The 21,837-nt window shown below is 39.7% G+C and overlaps 1 protein-coding gene across 1 annotated transcript in view; it reads left to right on the top strand.

The window, feature by feature from the left end:
• The window catches only part of RECQL2 (RECQ helicase L2), a 280,758-nt gene that overhangs the window by 141,222 nt on the left and 117,699 nt on the right, over window positions 1-21,837 (top strand). Inside the window, exons 11-15 of the mRNA XM_089454855.1 lie at window positions 16,771-16,823; window positions 16,940-17,017; window positions 17,142-17,207; window positions 17,841-17,907; window positions 18,046-18,099. Of these exons, the coding sequence (XP_089310981.1) occupies window positions 16,771-16,823; window positions 16,940-17,017; window positions 17,142-17,207; window positions 17,841-17,907; window positions 18,046-18,099 (318 nt within the window). The remainder of the gene's footprint in view (window positions 1-16,770; window positions 16,824-16,939; window positions 17,018-17,141; window positions 17,208-17,840; window positions 17,908-18,045; window positions 18,100-21,837) is intronic.

The raw sequence follows: 21,837 nt of genomic DNA, 5'->3' as shown, positions 1-21,837 counted from the left end.
GGATTATGGAATTAGACAAAATAGCGTAATTCCCCAAGTCAGGTTTGTCGGTGATCACCTCATTATGGGGTCTCTTAGGATCTTCCACATGGAATCTCCTTTCTAGCTCCCTATTTAGTCTAATGAACCCGAAACCTCTAGGAGAAGGAATCATAGCATATGACCAATTCATTTGGATACTTCCTCCTAGATAAGAGGCCCATTTCCTAGACAATAACATACCCCAAGCATCAAGAACATCAACTACAACTATGTCCATCATGATCATAATGTCAGGGTAGGCAGACAAATGGACTTGTAAATCTTTTATTAACCCATGAACTTCGATTTTCTTAGAATCCATCACACATATGTTGTAGTAAGGTCTGTAAATCCTTAAATTTAACTATTCCATGACCCTCTTGTGTTGAAGAATCTAGGGAAATTATGTATAGTAGGATTCTTATAGACTTGATAACAATTTGTGAAACACTTTTACAGTTTATTTTGTTAGCTTGATCTTCTTCTCTTATTATTATTGTGTGTGTATTTACTTCATCAAACTGCTATCAAAACACAAGAAACAAGAACACAAGTTATTGGCTCTCTTCCAGGGCAAAACCTCTATCTCTTAGAGAGGAAAACCCTTTCATAAATTTCTCTTGTTGAAGCTTCTATTGATCAATGCCAAAACCTAGACCCTTGACAAGAATATCCTCCAAGCACAAGTCAAGTCCTTCCTCCTTCCTGCACTTCGTTTCCCGGCACGTCGTCCTCCTTCTTCCGGCACTTCGTTCTTCTTTGAACTGTTGATAGTCCTTGGTATACTAGCTCTAGAAGAGACTCCAATCTTTGATCCTTAGTGAGATCCTTCACCAATTAGGATACCTTTCTTCTCTTGACCCAACTGAGCTTCTTCTTGATGTGTAGTTGCAAACTTGATATGTTAGCATTGCAGCCCTAGTTTCTCGCATGTGTGGGAGGTTTCCCTTATGCTTTTGGCTCCTTTCTCCTACGCTTGAGAGATCCTCTTCTTCGCTTGAGTAGGAGGCCTTATAGGCCTAAGTTACTAGCCCAAACAATGAGATATATATGACTGTGATCTTGCTGCTGTGGTGACCACACGCTATCCTCCTTTTCTCGCACGTGTGACTGTATTTCTTCCTTAGAACAACCCTCTAAACTTCGGTTTAGGTCTCTCCTTCTTCATAGCACTAGAGGCTCCTTAAACTCGACTTCCTTCACCCTTTTCTCGACTATCTTCTTTGTTGATTTCAGAGGTAGATGTCTTTTTTGTTAGAGGAGTAGACAACCTCTATATATAGTGGTCTGTCCCTCCTTTAGGCCAACTTGAGGCTGACTAGGAGACTTTAGGCTGACTTGAGTTTTCTTCTTCGGAATTACATCTTTGGTGATGTCGTTGCTTGGAGAGGACTTGTGACTTTGCTTGGAGGGATATCTTTGACTCTTATAAATATATACATGGTGTAACATGCCCTTAAGGGTCTTCAATAATTTCTGTTGACTCTTTGACTTACCTATAGCACTTTGACATGTGCTAGACCTATTTCAATGAGCAAGAAACTCATTGATAAATATAACAAAAATAGTATTTATTTTCTTTTAAAAATACAAATATCAAAATTACATTTATGAAGCTCGAACCTAGTTACACTTTCTTCAACATCTTGGTCATAACACAAGTTGAAGCGCCCGAATCTAACATGCAAGTGTACAACACGTAACCATCAACCATCAAGCTAATGAAAAAAGGTTGATGCTCATTTTTGTTAGAATCCATACTTTGCAAATACACAAGAGCATCCTTGTAGACAGTCTCAGGAGCCTTGTCTTGAGTAACATTAATACAAGGATTCTCAATGGCATTTAACAACTTGGCCTTTGGGAAGGGATTTTCAAAGCTTCGGTGATAGGAACCCAAATTTTGGAATTGTTCAACCATCCACCCAAATCAATATTCATTTCAGAGGAGGGGCTAAAATTTCGAAGGGGAGCATGATTATCACTTTGATCTTTATCCCTTCTTTGATAAGTTAGCCCCTTATCTTTCACAATTTCTAAAATTTGATCTGGAGAGGGCCTTTCACCGAATAATTTAACCAACATATCATTGTCATGGTCAAAATTATTGATACTATAGGAAGATGCGAAAGGCCTGACATCATGACTATGTTCCTTAACCCTTTCCCAATTTTCATTTGATAGGTGATACTCCCTACCAATGACATTAATCTGGTTACTTGCCCCAAAGATCCCACTTTCCACAATTCTCTTAATAGTGGGGCAAGTAGCTTCTTCATGCAAGGCATCACAAGCCCTACAATATGGAGGAGCATCCTCAACAAGATTGGTAGATTCAAGGGGATTTGGCAGTCAATGTTCATTTGATTGCCCTTTCCTCTGCCAAGCATTATTATTTTTGTTATTATTTCTAGGTTGGGTACTTTGGGCTTGCGACTTTTCCATTTGGACCAACCTAGATTGACTTATCTCTTTAGCATGGTTAGAGATTAATTTTGCTTGGTTAAGCTCCATGCTTTCCAACTTTTGAAGTAACTTCTGCATAGGATCATCTTCAGATTCCTTAACTTCTTTACCCTTAGGCTCTTTTAGCTTTGTGGAAGCTCTATCAAAGCCTGGAATCTCAGATTTTCCAGATGCCTTCTTATCCTTTTCAAGCTCTTTGGCTAAAGTTTGACACTCCTTATAATCAGCAAGTTTAGCACGTCTTAATTCATAAGAGGTATCAACGTTAAAAGCATCAATGTAGAAGTCCCAAAGAGATTTATCAGGAGGTTTATAATCTTGAGGTAATTCCTTAACAATACCATTAAACCTTTTGTTAAATTCCTCAACGGTTTCATTTTCTTTTTTCTTTATGATACTTAAGGCTTTAACTAGATGTCTTTCTTCCCTCTTATCTCCAAACTTCTCCTTGAAGGCATTAGTAAGAGCTTGTAATGAATTGAAGGAATGATCAAGTCTTTCGGTGAACCGATTTAAAGTATCCTCTTCCAAAGAGAGCACAAAGACCTTCATCGTTACATCCTCATGAGCAACATTAACACCACCCCATTTGTTAATGAAATGCCTAAAGCGATTAAGATGATCTTTAACGGTTACCGCATTATTGCCTTGGAAAGAAGGCAATTTATCCATACCTGTATTAGGAAGGTCATGCGGGTAACCCTGAATGTTAGCGAAATTGCAAGGAAGATACAAGTCATCCATGATGTCTTGTTGAATGGGATCTGAAAAAAGCGAATGGATATCAGAGAGAGCTTCTTGTCCAAGATTATCAAGGTGTGCACGGGAAGAGAGCTTGTTTAATCGAACTCTAAAAACCTTTTCAGGATCTGGAGTGGGATTAATCAGGGTACTTGAATTTCTTCTAGTGCAAACCCTTGTAGGAAATGAATAAAGTGGAGTCGCCACTTGGACAAAAATCTAACTCAGACACTTGAGATGAAAGATGAAGGATAGAAGATGAAAGATGAGAATTGTCGTAAAGCCAAGGTCCAATAAATTGGTTCCCGACAACATCGCCAAAAAATGTTGTCTTACAGAATGTCTAGGCACCACGACAATGACTCAGATCGGGATCTGTCACAGTGATCCTGAATCACTCTGTTTGAGTTGTCTCCTTATAGCAGTCTAAGTGGGGTAGACCCTATAGGAATGGAATGAACGAAAACTAGTTGGGAACCAACCAGTTCGGGAGAGAACAAAACAACCAATACTTTTTTAGATTGCGCAAGATTTTGAAGGATTCAATTAGATTTGAGGAAAATGATACCAGTGCATTGTGGAATCATCTATCTTGCGAAGGAAATAAAGTCCAAGTAATGGATGAGACACTGCTGCTGAATGATTCGACTATCTCATATGCAAATGCAAAACTTAAAAGTTAAAGCTATATGAAATGCAGGGACTTGATTAATTTTAGTTAAATGCTTGTTCTAAGTTTGATCCTCAATGTTTCTATTGACCAAGCTTATGCTTGGAAGTAAACTTTTAATGTGCAAGTACTAGCTTAGTATGCAAATGCAAAGTGAAAAGATGCGATTGTGAAAAGAGGGCCTAAAAATTATTTCTAACAAATTTCTTGAGTGTTTTTTTAACTTAAGGTTCAAAAAAATTATCTTAATGTGAAAGCAAATAATTATACCAACAAATGTAAAATGTAAAATCTGCACAAGTAATTACTAGAATATATAATAGGAAATCAATATAAAATGCTGGAAATAAAACACTTCAAATTCAGAAATCCATTTGCATGAGGTGCTCAATCAAAGATCATTAGATGCATAAGTAAAACTAGATTAGTTCTACTTGCACGAGCATGTAAAAACTGTTAATTTTAGGTATGTTCTATGCTTAGAGCAATTTATTTCAATTTTCATAGTTAGCTCAATATCTTTTCCAAATTAGCAATCACATCAGCATTAAAGTAAACTGCAGATAGAACATAAACATAAATTGCAGAAGACAAGCCAAGAACAAGAGAACACAAGATGTGGTGCTAGATAGGGACAAACTCCAATGTGGGGAAACCCTTGATCAATTCTTCTTATATGTTCTTCAATAGTTCAACAGAGAGAGAGAGATAGTACATTTACAACAGAGGTCAACACTTTGACTTATCTAGATAAGAGCGTAGATCATCTCTAAGAAGATGATACATGAGATCAGTTGAAGACATGTTGCTTCAACTGATTCTCCAAGGTGACTCCTTCACCTATCATTGTGCTGCATCTCGTCATCATGCTGCACCTCACTGCACCATGCTACACCCATCATCACAATGCTGGACCTTATGACCATGTTGTACACATCATACTGCTGCACCTTATGCTGCACTGTTGTCCCAGTGTTTAGCACTGTTGTACCTTGTGCCACTGCTGCACCATGCTGTCACCCATGTGCTTGCTGCACCATTGTTGCTTCGTGTACTTGTTGCACCAAGTACCATACTGTTGTCCCAATGTGCTTGCAGCACTATGCTTGCTGCACCTTGTTGTTGTTGTTGTCCCATGTACCATACTATTGCAACACTAAATACTAGTTGTCCCATGTACCATACCACTATGTACAACCACCAATTTGGCTCCCACAGACTGCCCAACAATCTGGTCCAAACTGATCCTCAACACCTACAACAAAATGTCATAGACAACATACCTTAGCTCATTGTTTTGAGGTCTGATTTATTTGCTGCAGCTTAGGTCTGGTTAGGGCATATCACAGTCTCTTTGCTAGCCTTCTTTTCCGCCTAAATTTTCTACAAGGTGGTGCGACTACCATTCCTTGTGGGGATGAGACCCTTCACAATAATCCTGGGCAGTTCTAGCCTTCACAAGGTCCACAGCGTGCCCTCACAGCAAGCTTCCATATATTTTGCAGCAAACTAGTTAAGGGTTTGTTGTCCTCTAAACAGTTAATGCAGCTGCCCTTCCTTGCAATAATTCGATCACTTGAGATGGCCTAAGACAACCCTTCAAACCTTCGTTGGAATGCTGCCTTAGTTGTGGCCTAGTCATCCCTTTACTCGGTCTGTTACAAAGAATAGTGCTCAAATCTAAGTTGCACGAAACGGGGAAACGCGGAAGCGAAACGAAACGCGACCTCCCCAAATTTTGGAAACGGGAAACGCGAATATATATATATATATATATATATATATATATAAAAATATTTAAAATTATTATTATATATATGTGCAATCATGAAGCATGAATGATACATTTACTTACATAAACATTTAAACATTAAGATTAAATTTACATCACATTTACTACCTGGAAACCCTAAAAAAAAAAAAAAAAAAAAAAATTAAAAAACAAGTGTTTTTTTTGGGGAAACGTGGCACGTACGGCCTGGAAACGCGTTTCCGGCCGTATGGCCAAGTTTCCGTTTCGGGAAACGTGGCCCGTACGGTACGGGGAAACGAGTTTCGTTTCGTTTCCCCTGGGGAAACGGACCCCCTGCCCACGTTTCCTGCAACTTAGGCTCAAATACAACCATTGCTCGGCCTCCATCTCCTCCTCATCACGCTGTCCAGAATCTTCTCAGCCTTCTTAACAACCTCCAAAACCCAAGCTGTTCTGTCCTTTTTTTGTTGCGGCTAAAACAGAGAATGTTTAGGGTGGCTGAACAATGTTTAGGGCAACTTCGATCTGGAAAGCGTATAGCCTTGTGTCCACCATAAGAGTTGCCCTCCATGTAAGCTACAACATTAGGACATAGAGCCTTCTCTTCATTGCCTGCATCTAGATCTAGGGCATGCCTTCTCTATGATAGTGTTGAGCTAGGGCATCCTCTCCTTAGGGATGCGTAGATTCTTAGTATTTCTTCCTCCCACCAAAAACCCAAAGACAAGTGGAGAGGAAGAGAACACAAGAAGTGTGTGTGAGAAATGATTCTCAAGTCATCTCCTTTTATACTAAAACGTTAAGCACATGTGGGGTTTATTTGGTTGCTGGCCGACCTTGACAAATTGTCTTATAACACAAATAAATTCATAACTCCATGAATACTTATCGGAATCGGATGATCTTTAGATCAATCCTACACCTCTCGATGAGAGGGATCCAAAAAAATATCAGCTGCCATAAATAAGATGACCCACATGGAGTTGGCCCTAGTTGCCGATTTTAACAGTCCCTCTCAACTAGGGAGAACTCCATCCGCTGATCCATCTTTCTGACTGTACTATCTCTGTCATCAGTGGCCTGCACTGCTCTACTCTGCTCTGTTGAACCATGAAGAAGAAGAATTGATAGAGAATGTCTCATACCATTCTCTACTGACCCGAAGTCAGTTTTATATGAAGAGAGTGTGTCATACTGACCCGAAGTCAACTTCATTGATCCCAGATCAATATCACAAGAGAGTGTCTCAAACCGCTCATACTGATTCCAGATCAATGGAGGTCATCCTAGCATAGGGAGTACAACAGATACAACGATCCGTGCATCGATAGTACTACTATGGTCCGTAACCCCATTTCCTTGCTCATTGGCTAGATGAGAGGTACTTCCCATGAGTCCCAGACTACATGGGTAGGATGCCTTGACAGGAGAACCACTCATCCTGTCCCTAAGTCGCCACGGGGTATCACAGGGAAGGCTGAGCCATTCACCCTGTACACAACGCACCATTAGGGGAGGGTGAGTCACCCTATGGTCGCGTGTTGCTCTAGTAAGTACCGCAATTCCCCTGGAGCTCCTAGAGCTCAATGTATGCAACATGCAGGGCCCTCATAAGAGGGTCTCTCAACGACTCCAAGTCGTTCGGTAAAGTCACGAATTTGACCTTTCCTCGGTGCTTAGACAGAGTGTCTGCGACGTGTACATGAGTCCCAATGTGATGGAGCCTCCTCGCTCATTGACGTACCATACCCTAGATAAGGTAGTATCTGATGTCTATAGGCTGGAGCAAGTATAGAATACAGGATTCCTCAACAATCGAATCCACCCCCTGGTTGACACAGAGGATTACGGTGGTATCCATCATGTGTACAAACAACTCGCTGAAGAGCTTCCACAACCAGGTAGCTTCACACGAGATCATACTCGTAGCTATGTATTCGGTCTTAGCGGTGCTTATAGCAACTGACTTCTGCTTCCTGCTCATCCAGGGTATCGAAGTAGAATCCGAAGAGAACAAACACTCAGAAGTGCTCTTGCAATCCCCCACACTGCCTTCCCAGTCAGCATCTGAATAATCACGCAGCTTCATATTTCCGGTAGTGTATCTCAATCCATGAGAGATTGTGCCCTGAAGATATCTCAGAAGATTCATGGCACCAATCCAGTGTGGCTCAACCATATATGAGCTCATCATACTAACTGCAAATCATATGTCTGGATGGAAGTTCACCAAGAACATCAACACGAATGAGTTTATGAAATTCAAAGGCATTTTCCAAATCTGGTCCGTCATCACGACCATATAACTTCTGAAAGTTAAGATCCTCGAGGTAGTCATGGGCTTGCAGTTTACTATTCCACATCATGAATCCAACTCCTTCTTACTTCTGCAAATGAGAGGGTCTGCACCTGTCAGAAATAGGTCGTCCTTAGAAGGTGCCGGTATGAGAGGTTTATCATCCACAACCTTCAAGTAATGGTTTGGATCGGCTTCACTCCTAGTGAATCTCAACTTCATCAGACATCTATCAATCCTCTCATACTAAGCCTGGGGTGTTTTGCTTCAAGCCATAGAGGGCTTTCTTCCAATTGTATACATGAGATTCCCAATCATGAATCTCAAACCCCTTGGGTTGTTCAAAACCTGTGGACCTGCTACATGAGGGGAATGGTCCCCTTGTAAGATTTTTCTTTGGTACATCTCAAACATGTACGTTCATGCTCTTCTTGAATTCAAGCATCTCTGTCACCATTTGACTCACATCGGGTAGGGCCCCACAATAAGTAGACCTCCGGTGCTATAGATGAGATGTTTTCACTGACATGCTCCCAATGGACCATCCTGCAACTTGATACAAATTGCCAACCTTGAACCCATGAGTAAAAGCATCTTTTGAAAATTCTATTTTCAAACACGTACCTTTCCATCGATGAATGCCACCTTGAAACCTTTGACTTCCATTGCCGAAATGGACACCAGGTTCTTCTTGCGATCAGGTGCACAAAAGAGATTCTTTAAATGAATCGAGTTACCCTCATTCAATTGAGGGGTAACATTCCCTACACCCTTTCCGGGATAGGTGGCATCGACTCCAAGTATAATCCCACGATTGTTTCCATATCTACTAAATTAGAGAGATCACCCTTCTATCCGATGAAGTGCCTTGAAGCACTACAATCAATAAGTCAGATTCCCAAAGAATCTAAAGGAGAGGGCCAATACAAGATAACACTTCTTTACCTTATGATAAACAACATTTGATTCTTCATACTTGGCGTTCCTTGCTTTCTCCGTTTCCTTGATGACCTGCATTACCTGTCATTTCTCTGATCATTGAAGATTTCCTTGGAATGATTGTTATCATCATCAAGTGATGTGTCCCTACCTTGGACACTCCTTCGCATAATGGCCGAACTTATTACAACCAAGTCATCTGCCTTTCCTCCCACCCTTAGAGCTGGACTTCCCATTGAAGTGATCTTTAGATAGGCCATCACAAACTTCTGCTGCGCCATTCTGATAATATTCTCTGCTTCGACTTCACCCTTGGTGAATTTGAAGAGGAATGAGGAATCCATTGATCCTTTCGTCCTTACCCAACTGTCTTCAGTGATTGCTCTTTCACTCTTGCTTGGGCATTGTCTTCACCTCAACTCTGATACCATGTTAATTTTAGGTATGTTCTATGCTTAGAGCAATTTATTTCAATTTTCATAGTTAGCTCAATATCCTTTCCAGATTTGCAATCACATCAGCATTAAAGTAAACTGCAAATAAAACATAAACATAAATTGCAGAGGACAAGCCAAGAACAAGAGGACACAAGACGTGGCGCTAGCCAGGGACAAAACCCAATGTGAGGAAACCCTTGATCAATTCTTCTTATATGTTCTTCAATAGTTCAACAGAGAGAGAGAGATAGTACATTTACAACAGAAGTCAACACTTTGACTTATCTAGGTAAGAGCATAGATCATCTCTAAGAAGATGATACATGAGATCAGTTGAAGACATGCTGCTTGAACTGATTCTCCAAGGTGACTCCTTCACCTATCATTGCTCTGCATCTCGTCATCATGTTGCACCTCACTGCACCATGCTGCACCCATGATCACAATGCTGGACCTTATGACTATGCTGTACACATCATACTAGTGCACCTTATGCTGCACTGTTGTTCCAGTGTTTAGCATTGCTATACCTTGTGCCACTGCTGCACCATGTTGTCACCCATGTGCTTCCTGCACCATTGTTGCTTCGTGTACTTGCTGCACCAAGTACCATACTGCTGTCCCGATGTGTTTGCAGCCCTATTCTTGCTGCACCTTGTTGTTGCTGTCCCATGTACCATACTATTGCAGCACCATGAACTCGCTGCACTAAATACTAGTTTCCCATGTAAAAACTGTTAATTTTAGGTATGTTCTCTGCTTAGAGCAATTTATTTCAATTTTCATAGTTAGCTCAATATCTTTTCCAGATTAGCAATCACATCATCATTAAAGTAACTGCAGATAGAACATAAACATAAATTGCGGAAGATAAGCCAAGAACAAGAGGACACAAGATGTGGCTCTAGCCAGGGACAAACCCCAATGTGGGGAAACCCTTGATCAATTTTTCTTATATGTTCTTCAATAGTTCAGCAGGGAGAGAGAGAGATAGTACATTTTACAACAGAAGTCAACACTTTGACTTATCTAGATAAGAGCATAGATCATCTCTAAGAAGATGATACATGAGATCAGTTGAAGACATGCTACTTCAACTGATTCTCCAAGGTGACTCCTTCACCTATCATTGTGCTGCATCTCGTCATCATGCTGCACCTCACTGCACCATGTTGCATCCACCATCACAATGCTGGACCTTATGACCATGCTGTACACACCATACTGCTGCACCTTATGCTGCACTGCTGTTCTAGTGTTTAGCACTGTTGTACCTTGTGCCACTGCTGCACCATGGTGTCGCCCATGTGTTTGCTGCACCATTGCTGCTTCGTCTACTTGTTGCACCAAGTACCATACTGTTGTCCCAATGTGCTTGCAGCACTATGGTTGCTGCACCTTGTTGTTGTTGCTGTCCCATGTACCATACTATTGCAACACTAGATACTAGTTGTCCCATGTTCCATACCACTATGTACAGCCACCAATTGGGCTCCCATAGACTGCCCAACAATTTGGTCCAAACTGATCCTCAACACCTATAAAAAATGTCATAGACAACATACCTTAGCTCACTGTTTTGAGGTGTAATTTATTTGCTGCAGCTTAGGTCTGGTTAGGGCATATCACAGTCTCTTTGCCAGCCTTCTTTTCTGCCCATATTTGCTCCAAGGTGATGCTGCCCTTCCTTGTGGGGATGAGACCCTTCACAATATTCCTGGGCGGTTCTAGCCTTCACAAGGTCCACGGCGTGCCCTCACAACAAGCTTCCGTAGATTTGCAGCAAACTGGTTAAGGGTTTGCCCGTCCTCTAAACAGTTAATGCGGCTGCCCTTCCTTGCAATAATTTAGTCACTTGAGATGGCCTAAGACAACCCTTCAAACCTTCGTTGGAATGCTGCCTTAGCTGTGGCCTAGTCATCCCTTTACTCAGCCTGTTACAAAGAACAATCCTCAAATACATCCATTGCTCGGCCTCCTTCATCTCCTCCTCATCACGCTGTCCAAAATCTCCTCGGCCTTCTTAACAGCCTCCAAAACCCACGCTATTCTGTCCTCTTTTTGCTGTGGCTAAAATAGAGAATGTTTAGGGTGGCTGAACAACGTTTAGGGCAGCTTCGATCTGGACAACGTATAGCCTTGTGTTCACCATAAAAGTTGCCCTCCATGTAAGCTACCACATTAGGATGTAGAGCCTTCTCTTCATTGCCTACATCTAGATCTAGGGAATGCCTTCTCTATGACAACGTTGAGCTAGGGCATCCTCTCCTTAGGGCTGCGTAGATTCTCAGGATCTCTTCCTTCCACGAAAAACCCAAAGACAAGTGGAGAGGAAGAGAACACAAGAAGTGTGTGTGAGAAATGACTCTCAAGTCATCTCCTTTTATACTAAAATGTTGAGCACATGTGGGGTTTATTTGGTTGCTGGCCGACCTTGACAAATTGCCTTATAACACAAATAAATTCATAATTCCATGAATACTTATCAGAATCGGATGATCTTTAGATCAATCCTACACCTCTCGACGAGAGGGATCCAAAAAAAATATTAGCTGCCATAAATAAGATGACCCACATGGAGTTTGGCCCTAGTTGCCAATTTTAACCAAAACAAATGTACTTCATAAATTAAATTAAGTGCTTAAAAGTTAAAACTCAGATTACATCAATAAAATATCAGTTTAGTAATCTGCTCTTAAAAGAAATGTCAATGCCAACAATATATTTTAAACCATGGGTCCTATTACCATGTAATATTCAGATTTTTTCTATGTATAACAACGGAAACTTCAAATGACAAATTGCTAACTAATAATTCAGAAAATTTCTGAGTTTTACTATTTTTGATCTAGTGATATATTTGGTCTAAAAACTCAGAAATAAATTACTGAAAAGCAGTGAAACAATGTTTAGAAATTTGTCAATTAGCATGCAAAAGTTTACCGAAGATAACTTCTATTTCTGAAATGTACAACAGTCAAAGATGTAAATTAAATTTGCTGCTAAACTTCAGTTAATTGAAAATCTGTGCTAGTGTTAGCCTTGCTTTCAATCAGATAAATGAAATGAGGAAGGGTTTAAAAGATGTGTACCAGTCAGGCCTTAGGGGCTTGAAGACACTTGGAGACAAGCTGCTCAAGTCACTGAAGATCTTCAACTCAGAATTTTTTGAGAAAATCTTTTTAAAATTTGTTAAAATTTTTTGGGAAATTTTTAGGAAAAATCTAGGAAAAATAAGTTAGAAAATTTTGGTGAAGGAGGGGAGGCTTGAGTGTGGAATGCCTTGAGGCTGAGAGATGGAACTGAGGGGAGGCCGAGAATGAAGAAAGGGAGGTCGAGAAGAGGGGAGAGGGGAGGCTGTAAGGCTGAAAGGGAAGGCCGAGTGTGAGGGAGATAGGCAGGCCGAGAAGGGAGAGGGAGAAGAGGGAACGGAGGGAGAGCAGGCCAAGAATGAGGGGGCCGTAAGGCAGGCCGAGAAGAAGGGGAGCCGAGGGGAGATGTCCAAGATGGAGATGAAGGGGGACCGAAAAAGGGAGGCCGAGAAGGAGCTGGAGATGGCCAGCACAAGGCCTTTAGGCCCTAAAAAAAATTTGCCCACAATCCTCTTAAAATTTCTCTTCAACTTGCAAACAAAATGGAGATGCCCTCCGGGGCCTAGATCTGTATTCAGAATCCACAAAAATCACCTACAGTCTTTGGATTTATTCTTGATAAACAAAAGATAGAAAACCCCAAAGCATGTATCTACAAAAATATGAAATACCCAAAATCCCAATGAATTAAAAAAAATTGATATTTACAAATCTACAATAATATTCTACAGATCTAGCAGATATGCAGATCAAAGCCCTCTATTAGCTAGATATAAACAATTTTGTAAAAATTTATAAATAAACTTGAAATTTTAAAGGGGCATAAGCCCAAGAAAAACCCTGCAAATAATATATTTTGTAAGAGGACTTCACAAATTAAAAAACAGTAGGCTCTTTAGATTTTGTAAACTGAGAGTCAGTTGGTCCAGTTGAGGACTTCCTTAAATGCCCAAATCCTGAATGATAACTTCTGCACACTTAGATCTGATTGTTAGATTAATAGAGATTGAAAAATGATCATAAATCATCAAGAAATAGAGATACCTACTACTTCTATCAAATCAAAATGATGTTTTAAAAACCTAGAAATCTGCCCAAGATACTTGTACACAGATCAACCCTCAAAGGCTATTAGTCAGCAAATAGAAATAAAAACGACAGAGTATTACGAGCAATATTACCACATAAATTTGAAAGAGGAACACCAAGGTCTGAAACCCCATAGTCTTTGCGTTTTATTAACCAGAAAAAAGTTACAAGAGCTTTCTCAAAGAAAGTACACAATTGAAAATTCCTATCCAAATAATGGAGAGAGGCTTCTCATTTATAGAAATATTCTCCAACGACTTGTTGGATTTATCCCCGTCAAAGCAATTTCAACCATTGATGAAGATCAAATGATATTTTAATCATCATCGTTGAAATAAACCTAAGTTGCACGAAGCGCCGAAACGTTTTGGAGTTTCTGAAATGGGTACATTTAGAAACGTCACCTCCCAAAAATGGAAATGCCGACCGAAACGTTGGATGAAATGTCATATATGTTTATATATATAAAAAGAAATTTTTAAATAAGTGAATAACACATTATTTTGGAAAAAAAAGGGGATAAGATCCATAGATGACAATTTAGAAGGAAAGGCAAGTCTATATTAACTCTCATAGATCATTACATAATGGTTGAGTTTCGGTTATGTTTCGGAGTTTCGGGTACGGGTACGTCTCGAAACGTCGGGTTCCTAGAAGTTTCGTGCAACATAGAAATAAACTTACTTTTTGAGGAAATTTGAATTTCACTTTTAATTAATTCAAAAATTATTATTTTGAGTTAATTGCCTGAAAAAGTTGACTTTGACTTAACTACTATGGCCCAAGGGTCCAAAATATTTTGAAATTTTCAATATTCCCTTGGCCGGGGACCTCCCAAAATTAAAACTTTAAAACCCACGAATTTTAAATGTTGTTGGAGAATTTAATTTTTCCTAGTACTTAAATTAATTAAATTTTTGGCTTTAACATTTTAATTTATTTTACCAGAAAATTTAATTAATTGACTCATGAGGGGATTATTAATTTTTCCAACCTTCTAATCCTTTAGCATTAGAGCTAAAGTATTATTTACATGAAATATTATTAACTGAATGAATACACGGCTAAATTTCCAGCACAAAAAATATAGCAGAAGCAAAAATTCTATCTGAGTCACATACACATAAACATATTTTTGCCCAAATAGTTCAGTTCTTCATTAATAAATTAATGATGTCGTAGACAACCAAGTTGAAAGACCTTCCCGGCAATGGCGCCGAGAAAAGTTGCTGATTCGATTAGCGGTGATGCTAAGGTCCCGTCTGCCCCACTGGATTGGCACACTTAAGGCAAGGGCCCACTGTCACCTCAGTCCATGTCCGTACTCTTTAAGCCCAACACCTCCTAAACAACCAAGGGAGGCTTCCCCAAATACTTCCCACTAATCTGGATATATGACCAATGCCTTTAATGGAGTCAAATGAGTGAAGGTGTTCTATGGTTTCTTGCTGCCCTGCTATAAACAAACACTAATAACGGAGAAGATGTCTAACAACAAATTATTAGCAGACAAATCACTTGATATATAGCATGTAACCTATGGATTTTGGTCTATTGAGAATACTCTAACTGAATATGTTCTTAGTTTTCTGATTGAGTGCATGGTTTTTAGAGTTATAAGTGAACTCAGCTTGCTGCCCTGTTGGGCAGTCTGCAAAATCTGTGTGAAAATGCAGGGGTGGCAAGCTATTACCTATGTTAAAGACCTCATGTTGTGTTAAAACATCTCTTGGGAGTTAATCAAGGGTATAAGAAGGCTAGAGGGAAATTCTTGAGGCTTTTGGGGTCTCCCCTCCAATTATTGTGACTGAAAACTTGGTTTCTAATTGTTGTGACCTAAGTTGCAGGAAACGTGGCCCTAGGGGGCGTTTCGCCGGGGAAACGAAACGAAACGCGTTTCCCCGTACCGTACGGCCTGGAAACGCGTTTCCGGCCGTACGGCCACGTTTCCCGAAACGGAAACGTGGCCGTACGGGCCACGTTTCCCCCAAAAAAACATTTGTTTTTTAATTTTTTTTTTCTAATGTAGATCTCTTACATTTGTTTGCCCTAGTGTTGATATGCAGTTCATGGTAATGTTAAATTCTTAAAGTAAAAGTGATATTCTCCTTTATTTTTCATTTTCATCCTTTTACTTAAATTTTTAACATTACCATGAAATGACTCAGGATGTTTGAGAGTGGTTTCGCCGTCATTGGATTTCATATGGAGAAAGTAGAATTTTAGATCTTACTCAAAATCCAGCAGACTTATCTGTTTTTCAGGACTTCAGGATTGGGGGGATTTCAATGTTTCCATTGGATTTTATCATGTACTAGGGTATGGAACTTGTATTTAATCGAGAGAACAAAGCCCTCTATGCAGGGGAGACTCCCAATAATCAAGAGAATGTAGGGTACTAGGGTATGAAACTTGTATTTAATCAAGAGCACTAAGTTCATTCGACTATGTAGGAGGAGACTCCCAATCAACCACGAGACAAAAAATTAGAAATTTCTCGTGGCTGATTTTGGATATTTCTATTTTCATTATGTGATTATTCATGAGTAAATGTGATGTAAATTTAGATACTTATGGTCTATGCATTGACAATTGACAATTTTATCATAATGTAATAAATTAGAATGTATCATATATGCTTTATGATTGCACATATTTCTTAAATTCCTAATATATATATATTCGCGTTTCCCCGTTTCCAAAATTTGGGGAGGTCGCGTTTTGTATCGCTTCCCGTTTCGGAAACTCGTACCCGTTTCCCTGTTTCGTGCAACCTTGGTTGTGACTGAAAACTGGATGCCTGTACAGCGGAACTACAGTCGGTCAAGTTAAAAAAGTTTACATCAAAGTGGTTCCCAAGTTCCATGGTTTTTAAATGATAGTGGCAGTCATACAAAAATAACAAACATCACCTGAAATGACTATTTTGGCTAACAAGGGCTACATTAAACTGTAGCACATCATGCCATCTTAAAGTAGATAACAAGATAGAAATTATAAATAAAATCCTTGAAGCTCACTTCTGATGTCTAAACAGGATAAACACATAAAATAGCTACATTTGAATGATCTATTTCTGTCACTACATTTCTAACCATCTCCAGGATTCAATGACTTCTTCCATATTTAGAATGGGCCCTTACATACATGGGGGATTTCTTTCTTGCTTGCGTTATTTGGGAAAATATAGTTTGGTTACTATCTCTGAGAGTTGAATATTTTGCACTTATGGAAACCATAGCTAACATTTCTTCCATTGTATGCAGTTAGATTTGTCATTCACCACAGTCTTAGCAAATCATTGGAAACATATTATCAGGTAACTGGGTAATCTATAATCGCTTGTCCATACTTTGTTCTCATCCTTTTGACTGATTTTGTTACTTCATGGTCGGTAGTAGGAAATCCCATTCCATAATATTCTATTATTTGCAGGAAAGTGGCCGAGCAGGTCGTGATGGCCTTCCATCACATTGTTTACTATACTTCAGGCCAGCTGATCTTCCTCGACAGGTACTATATTAGGTTTCTGAAATCCGAACTTTTTGTCCTTATGTTCTATTATTTCCATGTAATGCTGGCTTTGATGCTGAAAATCTAGTTAGTATGCTAATACTTTACCAGTTATATGTACCAGAGTTCGATGGTCTTCTATGAGCATGCTGGCTTGGAAAATCTTTATGCTATTGCTCGTTTTTGTCAGGTACTCTACCTAGTGATTCAACTTGAAAGCATTTCGTGATTTTTGAATTCCATAGATCCATGTTAATAAAAACAGGCATTCATGCATCGTTGTTTATTCTACTTAGGGAAAACAACATACTAATTACTTAATGATGGTTGTCAGCCATTAAATGGAGAATATTTCAAATCTAAATAGCTTAGGTTTTGTAAGTTGCATTTTGATGTAGGAATCCTACCTTTTTAAACGATTTTCTTTGTTTGCAAAGTGAGTTGAAAAAAATGATGAGATTTGGTTTGTTCTTTGTATTTGTAGATGACAAATTCTTCAGTTACAATGGGTAGGTATGTCATAGCAATCATTCATGCCCTAGGATCAGTATGGAACATGTTGCTATCGATTTAATGAATAATTTTGTAATTTTCAATCACGTTTTGGAATTTTTCTTAGAGAGTCTGCATGCAGCTTATTTTCACTTTCTTTCTTGCTTTATGACACTAGCAATTTCAAGACAGCCTTTCAAAATGTACTGGCAAACTTCTGTAGCAAAAGATTAAGTGAAAGAACGTTAACATTGTAAATGAAAATCATAAAGGAATATTATAACTTGAACATCCTTTACTGAACTTTTTCACAAATTTACTTCTTCTGCAGTCAAAGAGTAGGTGCCGCCGCGTAGCATTTTTTGGTCACTTTGGGGAGTCATTACAGGAATGCAATGGTGAAGAAAGTTTTTCCAGACTTGAGTTTCAAACAAAGGAGTATGATCTTATAAAGTTGAGAATCAATTACAAGAATATGGATGTTGATCCAAATTTGTTCTAATATATCTTAGTTATTATACTTGTTGCTGTTCCAGGAATGTGTGATAACTGTTCTTTTCCGAAGGAGATAAAGCATGTTGATGTCACTCGTAAGTTCTGAATCTATGACTGTTTTTTCCATATTAATTTGTATTGGTACTTCTAAGTTTTGTGTCAGTTATGCCTTATATTCTGTCTTCAAGGGAATTTCTTACCTTCCATATCAAGGGATACAGTGTTTCTGCCATTAGTTTGTATTTCTATTATCAAATTATCAAGATCCTATCTGGTTAGAGAAATCATTGAGACTTGTTTTAATCTCAAGAACATGACAGACAGTTTAAAAGATTTATGATTTGATTAAATATGTTGAAAACGTGACAGTTTAAAAGCTTTATGATTAGATTAAGTATGTTGAAATCAATAAAAAGGACTGTACTTTTATACATGCTTCTAACTACAACAAAAAGCTAGCTAAAGGAAAACGTTAACCCCTAGACTGATATAATGGTGATACCATAGTTCTAAAAACTGGAACTGGTAAATGAATCGGTCCATCTATTAAATCGGTTTTTGAATCGGAACCGGAAACACTGGACCAGTCAGATCTCAATGAACAAGTCTTTAAAAAATTACATGAAATAATTAATTTTTAATGATTTTTTTTTTTTTTAAGATTTAAAACCATGATTCCAAACCATTAGAGACAAAATATGCAAAGTTTTCTCATCTATATACCATGTAAGGGTGAATATATCAAAATGGCGTTGAGTGCAATATATATCAGCCACAAAATACATCATCAATGAGGCTCTAAATGGTCTCTAGAGTCCAAAAACAATGCTACAAGCAACTGGGACTGGGCCACAGGTCCACTACAAGTCCATGTATTAGTGATCAACATGATCAGTCTTCATCAAACTCATCACCGCTACTAGACACGGGATCATCAACAAGGGCTACATAAGCATCATTTGGTTCAAAGTCTGAGGACTCCTCTGACTCCTCTACAACCTCAGTAGTAGTAGTGTGAGGCTAATAGCAGAAAAAATAGACCTAACAAAAGCATGAATTGGTCGAGTTGCACTACTAGTGCTTCCCATTGGTTGTCTGCTTGTTTGCCTTTGCTTGATTTAGCTATTGGTTCTAGTTCCACTAGCATTTCTAGATCTGTATTGGGATCAACCCCCCTTAACTCCAAATAAGCTGTGTGAGGCAAATGGGAGCCGGGGTATGACTTTATAAGTTTGCAGGGGTTGTTTTTCGAGGCAAACAACCCCCAGTTTCCCAAAATCCCACTCACAACCACCCTAAGTGCTTTGTGTGTGTCTGTGCTCGCGCACGTGCATGGTGTCAATGACCCGACTGGGTTATGATGGAACTGGTTGGTTCATACCAGTTTGGTACCAAATGTTGAATCGTGTAGCTTGGGAGGTACTCCACAAGCCTAGTGAGATGGGTTTGTGTGAGTTTGGTCACAAAAGAGGCTTGTGGGCAAAGAAGCCAAGTGAAAAGGTTTTATACCCTGATGGGGTTTAAAGTTCTAGAAAGAAAATTAAAAGAAAAATTAAATCCTAAGTCTAAGAGGACTAAAACCCCAAAGTTCTAGTGGGTTCCTAAGAGGCTTAGGAGAAACTATATAAAGGAGGCCTACGAAAGGCTAAAAGCAACAAGTGAGAGGGAGCTCACATGAACAAAGATGCTAGAGATGTAGCCCTAAAGGTGCCCTAGTTTGAGGGTTGTGTAGGGCTGCTAAAGGAGGATATCCTAGTGCGAGACTTCTCAAGAAGGGAGCTCAAGAAACCACAGAGAAGCAGAGGGATAATCCTTAGCGAGTTTGTGGAGATTCCGAAGGGTTTTGGCAGCCTAGAAGGAAAGGGTTTCTTGCTGGTCGAAGGAGGAGCCGCAGGCCGAAATATGACATGGTTTAGGAGGTCTTAAGGTCTAGTCTCTGCTACAAAAGTGAGCTGCAACCCTTGTAATCTTGCTACCTGTGTGAAAGGGCCAGAAGAAGGTCAAATCTGGCCTAGAACCTCTGTGACATGGACAAATCTGTGAAGAAAGGGGCCGCAGGTCCTAAGATTTGGTAAAGAGGCCTAGAAGCTAAGGAAAATATGCAGCTAGATGTTTCCTCCTCAGCGTGAAAAGAGAAGAGGCCTAAAACCCTTGGATTTAGACTTGTCTTTGGAGGTTGCAGACCTATGCATGAGTTGAAGTGTTTGGGTCTGTGTAGCATGGAAAGTAAGGTAGAAGGATTGCAAAAACAGTGAGAAGAGTCTTGCTAAGTTGGAGGACTGTTGTAGACCTATGAGGACTGTTGAAAGCATTTGGACAGAGTTTTGTGAGCCCTAGTTTTGGCTGCCTTCAGTGCACAAAATATTCTTAAAGGTACTCTCGTTAAGTCTGACATTGTAGACCGCAAATAACTTTACAAGGACAGAGATTAGGGTTGATAGTGCAAGGAAGGAAGTGATTGATGAAGTAGATGTTATTAAGTTCTAGAACAACAGATCTGAAGCCCTAGTTTAGGGCTGTAACTTCTGTGCAAGGTTTTCCCAATCAAATCTATCCCCTAGTGTTTAGATCTGTGCATAAACAATGGACTGTGACCCCTAGAGGTCTTGGAGGAAGGGCTGCAGACTAAGAGAGTTATGTACAGTTCAGTGGACCGAGATGTGGAGGGACAAAAGTATGAAAGCAACCTTGAGGTGAGCAGAAGACATTATAGTTTGGAGGTCTGCTTCAGGGTTTGAAGCATCAATATGAAGTGTGCCCTAGATCTGTGGTTTGAGGGTCAATCCACTAGTATGATGGCAGAGTATTTGACAACTTGAAGAAACCTAGGAGAGGATAGTTCTGTGGGCCCAAGATTAGTCAAGGAGCCGACTGAAAATAGGGCAGATCTGAAGATGGAAGCAGTGCAGGATTGGAGTCTAGATTTGGGACAATGTATGGGAGTCCAAGTATAGTAAGGAGGGTTGTTAGGTGACTGCTACAGAGAGCCCTAAGTGCAGTGTTTGAGATGGACATCAAGCTTGTTACTGCTTAATCTAGCAGGGGTCTTAAGAGGGGTTCTTATAGGGCAACTACTAGGTCAAGTGGCAACAATGGAGCAATAGCCCATTGTCACCTCAGCTAAAGCTCCCTGCTCTTTACGAACTTTCGCCAATGGGAGGAGTCCCGGTTTAATGGAAATCACTAAGATTAATATATCAATGGTGTGGAGGTAGTGATTTCAAGAGCCTATTCGAGGGAGAGACTCTAATGATAGGGGATGCTTACTTTAGAAGCAAGATGTATTGCTCTCCAAGAAGGGCTAGAGGGAAACCTAGACCTAGGGTCGAGGAGTATTTCTTGATATGAAGTACCCTAGACCTAAAAATCCTAGGAGAATAGGGTTCTCTAAGTAATTCTTGTGGAAATGGAGTGACAAGGTTGCGTGACAACAAAGAAACCCTAGTGGGTCCGAACGAGGTCAAGGGTTTAGGATGAAATTTTAAGCAAAGGGTCTTGACCAAGTGAGGGAGAAGAAAAGGATCAAAGGGATTAGATTTGGCTTCAGACTTTAATGCAATGATCTTTGTTGAAGCAACTAACCAAAGGAAACCTAGGGAGAAATGGTCTTCGAGCTAGGGCTTGGCAAAAATTGAGATTCAACTGCCGGAATGGCTTCAAAAATGGAGGACCTCTAAAAAATGGAGGACCTCTCAAAAATGGAGGACCAACACAGTTCTAGACCAAATTTCATCAATTTTGGATGGCTACAATTGATTTTGTGTGATGCCCTAGGAGACCCTACGTTTAAGCCTTAGAAAAAGAGAAAGGGAGGTCAAAAGGATCTTCGTTTT

The sequence above is a fragment of the Pinus tabuliformis genome, chromosome 7 (assembly GCF_031772625.1).
Source record: "Pinus tabuliformis cultivar Carrire ecotype Pingquan chromosome 7, CPIR1, whole genome shotgun sequence".
NCBI classification, from domain to species: domain Eukaryota; kingdom Viridiplantae; phylum Streptophyta; class Pinopsida; order Pinales; family Pinaceae; genus Pinus; species Pinus tabuliformis.
The sequence above is the reverse complement of the archived record's forward strand: the minus strand, read 5'-3'. Positions and strand labels throughout refer to the sequence as shown.